The 7,102-nt window shown below is 31.6% G+C and overlaps 1 protein-coding gene across 1 annotated transcript; it reads right to left on the bottom strand.

Moving 5' to 3' along the window:
* LOC107609445 (leucine-rich repeat receptor-like serine/threonine-protein kinase BAM3) lies at positions 1,799 to 6,213 on the bottom strand. The gene is made up of 2 exons (XM_016311429.2): positions 3,382 to 6,213; positions 1,799 to 2,239 (listed from the first exon to the last, which is right to left on the bottom strand). Exons 1-2 carry the CDS (start codon positions 6,024 to 6,026, stop codon positions 1,879 to 1,881), a joined length of 3,006 nt encoding a protein of 1,001 aa, XP_016166915.1. The 5' UTR covers positions 6,027 to 6,213; the 3' UTR covers positions 1,799 to 1,878.

The raw sequence follows: 7,102 nt of genomic DNA, 5'->3' as shown, positions 1-7,102 counted from the left end.
TTTTCAACTGAAATTTATGTAATTATTTTATTTTATATCGATAAATAAATATATTATAATGAAAAATTATACTTCTTATTATAAAAAAAAGTAATTCCATGCGGACCAAAAAAGAAAAGTAATAATGTTCCATCACGTAAAATAATTTCCTACGAAAGTGACAAGACATATACTTAGTTAAATTTACCTCATGCCAAAACATTTGAATTATGGGGTACCAGAGATGATTAAAAAAAATGTCTCTAATAATTATTAACAAAAATTTACCTCATGCCAAAACATTTGACATCATCATATTTCATTATTATTTTCATCAGATGCATAAGGTGAATATATAATTATGCAGGAAAGCTATAGATAAGTCACCTGAATACATTATTATGTATACACAATCGATATTCGGCTAAAATTTTTATATATGGATAATTTTAATGTGAAATGCAAAAATATTTGATGATTTTGGTGTTCTACAGGGTTGTGGTAGTAGTACAAAACGTCACTGACGTTTTGCAATAAAATTTTTTTTTTAATCATCAAAGAACAAAACGTCACTAACGTTTTGTAATAAAAAATATTATTTTAATTATTAAAACACAAAACATTACTGACGTTTTGTTAGAAAAATATTATTTTAATTGAAGAAACACAAAACGTCATTGACGTTTTGTAAATGGCCATAGTTGTGTTCAACACACAGTTTAATTCATGATGAAGGATTTCACCTCTAATAATACAATATTAAAAAGAAAAAGTTCTCGATATTCTCCATTATTTCAATAATTTGTCTCTCCATAAATAATTATTAATTAAGATTAAATTATTGTGAAATAATATTTATCATTTTGATGTTTTAATACAACATTAATTAGTTATTTTCTTCAATTACCCTATGTTTTAATTATCTCTTTCAATTTGTAATAATTATTTCACAATTGTTTACTAAAAAAAATATTTTTCTATAAAATAATTTAATTTTTTTTAGAGTTGTATACTTTTCTTAATATACGTATACTAAAATCTTAAAACATGCGTAGTTATTTTTCAATGAAAATAGTACTAAATAAAAAAAAATTATTTTTATGTACCGTGAATATAAATCATTTTACACATGCATCCAATCGCATAACATCACATTAGTAAAAATAATTATTTTTTACATTGATTGCGTGAATAGTTAGCTAAAAAAATAATTGAGATTACATAACTGTATAAAATATTTTATATTATTAATATATTAAAATTAAATTCTTAAATAAAATGCTGAACAAAATTTTTATGAATCTGATATATCTCATCAACTTGGTTTACCTAAAAAAAAGAACTGAAGAAATAAACATTTCTCAATTAGCAAACACAAACCAATAAGTCAAACTTCATTCTCAATCCCAATGTATGGTACAAACTTGAGTTTTGGTATTAACATTGATCCCACTCCCTCTCTTTGTCTAATTTATCATGGTCCAACTATATATATAGTGACTTTTTCAATAATGTTCTCACAACACATTTCTCTTGCTTCACTCTCACTCTAGTGCTAATAAGTGTTAATAAAAGTTAAAATAAAAAAATATTAAAAAAAAAACAGAAAATTGAAAACTCAAAGGACAAAATTAAGGCTGCCTTTGGTTTATATTTTTATTTTTTATTTTTATTTTTAATAATTTTTATTTTTTAGAATTTTATGAAAAAAAAATAATAAGTGAAAACAAAAAATATAATTTTATTGTTTTCACTGTTTTTCTTTTTTTTCACAAAATTCAAAAAACAGAAAATATTAAAAATAAAAATAAAATATAAAAACACAAACCAAACGCACCCTTTACTAGCAGTGATAAAAATTTAACCCAACATAAACCCTAGACATACACTTTTTTTCAATCATATTGTTGTTATTTGAAATGTGTTTGGTTGTTTTGCTTGTGCAAGCATGTCAACAACTTCCCTCATGGTTGGTCTCTCCACACTTTGTTCTTGAACACATAACATTGCCACAAAGAACACTTGCATTGCCTCATCCATTGGAATTTTATTGTGTTGGTTTAGCCTCTCATCAAGGATCTTCACCACCTTCTCTTTGTTCCAATTTGTTTGGAGCTTTGTCCATTGAACTATGTCTAGCCCTTCTTCGCCGAAATCGCCGCCCACCGGCCTTCTTCCGGTGAGAAGCTCTAGCAGCACCACTCCAAAACTATACACATCACTTTTCTCGTCCACTTTCAATGTGTATGCATATTCTGCAAAAATTATGCATATTATTTTAAATATTTTTTTAAAACAAAAAAGCTCAACACAGTAAGATAGAACAACATATGACATAGTTAAATTTTTATTGAATATATAGACAAATTACACTAATTATTTTAATGGAAATTAAAGTTATTTATAAATAAAATTCTAAGGACATACACCATGTGAGTGAGGGTGGGAAGACATAAATAGAAACTAATATTTATTATATATAAAAGCTAGAGAAGAAGCTTCATTTTGAATTTTGAAACAATAATAAAAAAGTTACTGTAAATTAAATTAAAATTTATGAAAAGATAATCTAGATGAATCTATTATTGTACCATGCTCATGCTTCTTTTTCTTGGGTTTTGGGAAAGCATATCTTTTAGATCCCAGGCAGGAACCTTGATGAAAGAACTATATATATATAATATAAATATATATAAGCATATACCATATATAATTATATATGATATGTAATAATAATATAGAGGGAGTTGGTCAAAATAAAAAGAAAAAAAAGGTGCAATGTTTTGAATAATTCAGAGTATTTATGGTTTCAAGGCATGCAAAAGCACAAACACAAAACCCATTTAGAGAAAAAAAAAAAAAAAAGCAAAAGAAAATTCCTTTGTGTTAGTGGAACCTTTAATTTGGCTGAGTAACTAGTCTCTAGGAATTCACGTACATGCAGAGAGTGTATGCATGTGGACCCAGAAAAACAACAAGTAATCCAAAGTATATGCTATTCTTGCAGCACTGCTAAAGAAGAAAGAATATATAAACCATGCAACATTTTCTTTCAAGATTCCCTTTGACCTTTCATTTTGAAAAAACTTTAAAAACAACATCTAGTTTATAAAAAAAAAAAATTATCATTTGTACCATGAAAGATACAGATATTAACAAATATACTCATATAAGAATAAAACGACAATTGTAACCACGAAAGATGGTCTTCGTATGCCAAAAGTACCCGGACATTGGTTACGCAATTAGTCTGTTAGGATACTTTTAGCACACATAAACTATCTTATGTGGTTACAATTGTCGTTTTATTCTTATATGGGTACATTTGTTAGCGTCTGTATCTTTCACGGTACAAATAGTAATTTATTCTAAAAAAAATTATCAGTAAATCAATTATCACNAGCAATGTAGCCATAGGAACCAGCAATGGAAGACATGCACTGAGAAGCAGCAGAGTCATGCAAGAACTTGGCAAGTCCAAAATCAGCAACATGAGCCTCAAAATGAGAGTTCAATAAAATGTTATTGGACTTAACATCCCTATGAATGATGAGGGGAGAACAATCATGGTGCAAATAACAAAGGCCTTTAGCAGCTTCTATTGCAATCTTGAGCCTAGTTTCCCAACCAAGAAACTCACCTCTTTTGCCATGCAAAACTTCACCTAAGGTTCCATTTGGCATGTACTCATAAACAAGCAAATTGTCCTCTTTGTTTGAACAAAATGCAAGTAATCTCACAATGTATCTGTGCCTGATTCTCCCTAGAGTTTTAATCTCTGCTGATAAACCATTGTCATGTGAACAACCTTTGTTGATTCCTAGAAGCTTCTTAACTGCTACTTGTTCTCCATTTGGCATTGTTCCTCCATATACAACTCCTGCTCCACCTCTTCCTATCACATTGCTCTCTTTGATGCAACCTATGATGTCCTCACTTCCATATTCAAGCTTCTGGAATGCTGTTAGCTTCCACGAATTCGCGCCTCGCCTCGATTTTCTGCTCTTGATGATTGCCAGTGTGGCAAACACCAATGAGCAGCCTAAAAGGGCGAGCGCGAATAGAAGCTTGTATTTCCCCGGAACCCCGGATTTCGAATTGGCCTTGACATGAGATTGTGACACTGATGATGAGGAATTGTTGCATGGATTCATGTCATATCCACATAGCTCAGGATTTCCCTCAAAGGAAGTTGAATTGAACACTGAGAATTGACCAAGTTCAGGGATTGAACCAGAGAAATTGTTGTGAGAAAAATCTGCTGAAGTTAAGCCTTTTAAGGATCCAAGTTCCTTTGGAAGGCTCTGATTCAAATGGTTCCATGAGACATTAAGATAATTCAATATGTGAATCTGAGAAACCTGAATTGGTATTGGACCAGATAATTGGTTTTGGCTCAAATCTAAGTATGTCAGCAATGAAAGTTTACCAATCTCAGGAGGAATAGTACCTGAAAAGTTGTTAACACTCAAATCCATCTTGAGAACACTCTTTAACTTGCCTATATCTGGTGGAATTTCACCTGAGAATCTGTTTCCATGAAGAAGAAGGATTTCCAAATCAGGAAACTTTTCGATTGAAGCCGGCAGGGTCCCGGATAAGCGATTATTGGAAAGATTCAACTGTCCTAGCTTTGATGAAGGTGCATCAGTGCTTCTTGGAAGAAAACCACTCAGATAATTGTTCTGAAGTTCCAAAAGAGATAGTTGAGGCAAATAGAGAAATCCATTTGGTATTGAACCTGTTAAGTAGTTCTGTCCCAATCTAACTCTCTGAAGTGTGTAGCATTCACCAAGATCATTAGGCAAAGATCCAAAGAGAAAGTTGTTGAGCAAAATCAGAATCTTGAGCTTCTTACCAAAACAAAGAGACCTTGGAACTAGTCCTGTGAGCTTGTTTGTTGAAAGATCAAGTTCAGTTAATTTACCATTCTGTCCAAGCCTTGAAGGAATTGAACCAGTGAAGTTGTTCTGCCAAAGCTTCAGCACTTGCAAATTAGGCATCTCAGCAATGAAACTTGGAATCTCACCATGCAACCTATTGATGAATAGGTTCAATAGTGTAAGCTCTTTTAGGCCTTGGAACTCAAATGGGATTTCACCTGTTAGCTCATTGTTTGAAAGATCAAGAGACTTCAAGCTGCTCAAATTCCCCAATTGAGGAGGGATTGTTCCACTCAGCTGATTTGTTTGCAAGAAAAGTGTGTCCAACTTGTCAAGGTTGCCCAACTCGGCCGGAACTGGACCTTGCAAGCCGCAATTCGCAAGGTCCAGATGGACCAGGTTGGTCAACCTACCAAACTCTTTTGGAATTCCACCATGAAATTGGTTGTAATATCCCAAGAAAAGTTGTGTCAAGTTGGTTAAGTTTCCAAGCTCAATTGGTATGAAACCTCTCAAATCATTCCCTGCTAGAGAAAGATAATTGAGCTGAAACAATGTTCCATAGCTTGAAGGGATTGAACCATTGAAGTAGTTCCCGCCAAAACTCAGGTACTTGAGGCTATGGAGATTAGTGACACCAAGAGGGAGTGATCCGTTGAACATGTTGTCATAGGCATCAAGAACCTCAAGCTCCTTGAGTTCATTGAATTGCCAACTACTCAAAGTTCCACTAAACATGTTGTTGGATATGTTCAAGTATTTCAGCAATGGTAGTTTGTGGATATCATTAGGGAACTCTCCGGAGAGCGCGTTGCCGGCCACAGAGACATTGACAAGGGTCTTTAGTCCCGTGATGGCCGGCGAAAGTGATCCGGAGAGGTTGAGGTTGGATATGTCAAGTGCAATCACAGAAACATTTCTGTGGTCGCACTTGACACCTTCCCAAGTAGTGCAAAGGGACATGTAGTTGGACATGTTCCAAGTCTTGAGTGACAAAATAGAAGTGTTGTTGTTGACTTCAAAACCTTGTTTGAGAGAAACCAAGATTGAAGCTTGACTTCTCAAGGACATAGGAAATGAAGAAACACAAGAAGGGTAAGTGAGAGATAGAAGAAAAAGAAAGGCAAAGAGTGCAAAACTGAAAGAAGAAGGAGTAGCAGCCATGTTAGTATTCTAGAGGAAGCTAAGCTAAGAAAAGAAGATACTATTGAGGGTGGAAGTGAAGTTGGAATATGAATATGCAAAAGAAGATGCAGAGAGAAGAAAGGTTATAGCTTTAAGTTTGTGTGATGAAATTGGAAGATGCATAAACAAAACCAAACCAAACCAAAATAACAAGCAAACATATACATATGCTTTGCACACACATCTAACTTTCTATAAATAAACAAAATAGAAAGGAAAAAAAAACCTTTTATTTTTTTTATATCAAAGATAGGAGACTCGAAATCGCAACCTCTTAATTGAGTATGTAGAGACTATACCATTTGAGCTATAACTCATTGACAAAAAAAAAATCTTTTATTATTTTAACTATTTTGTGTAGATAAATTAATATAAGAAAATAATTAATTTTTTTCATGATGTATATAAAAATTACACAACTTTTCTATTTGTATTTTTTAAAAAGACAAAATATTTATTTTTTGGAATATACTATTCCATTTTAAAATATTTTTGTTCTCAACTGAATAATTAAACATTATCTTTACTTGGTCCAATAAGATGCTGAACAAGATTTTGGAATCTTGAAGCAGCTGATACGATATAATCTTAAACCATATATTTTAGGTACCAATCGTGTGAATCAATGAGATCATAACAATGTGCAAGGTGAGTGTACCTATTTTTGTTTTTAAATGTGTGGAAGAGATTTATATTATATATTTTATTGTTAGATGTTAAAACATACATTGCATTGTGACATAATAATGTTATAATGTTTTTCAATCTTACCTTGTGATTCTGAGGCTTGGTAACTTTTGGATATTACTTCTCTGAAATAGAAACAAAAATACAAAAACATAAATATGAAAATGGATATTTTCTGTTTCAATTTTAATTAGTAAAATGCATTTTTTTTTAAATAAAGTCTATTATTGATTTATTGTTATACTCTATTAGAAACTTTATCAGTTTGATAATATTGATTTTTTTTTAAATATTGATGAATTAGTAACATATATTGTTGAGATGAACTAATATTGATGAATTAGTTAACTTTTTTTAATATAAAGTTG

The sequence above is a fragment of the Arachis ipaensis genome, chromosome B07 (assembly GCF_000816755.2).
Source record: "Arachis ipaensis cultivar K30076 chromosome B07, Araip1.1, whole genome shotgun sequence".
Classification (NCBI taxonomy): domain Eukaryota; kingdom Viridiplantae; phylum Streptophyta; class Magnoliopsida; order Fabales; family Fabaceae; genus Arachis; species Arachis ipaensis.
Note: the sequence above shows the minus strand (reverse complement) of the source record. Positions and strands in the feature narration are given on the sequence as shown.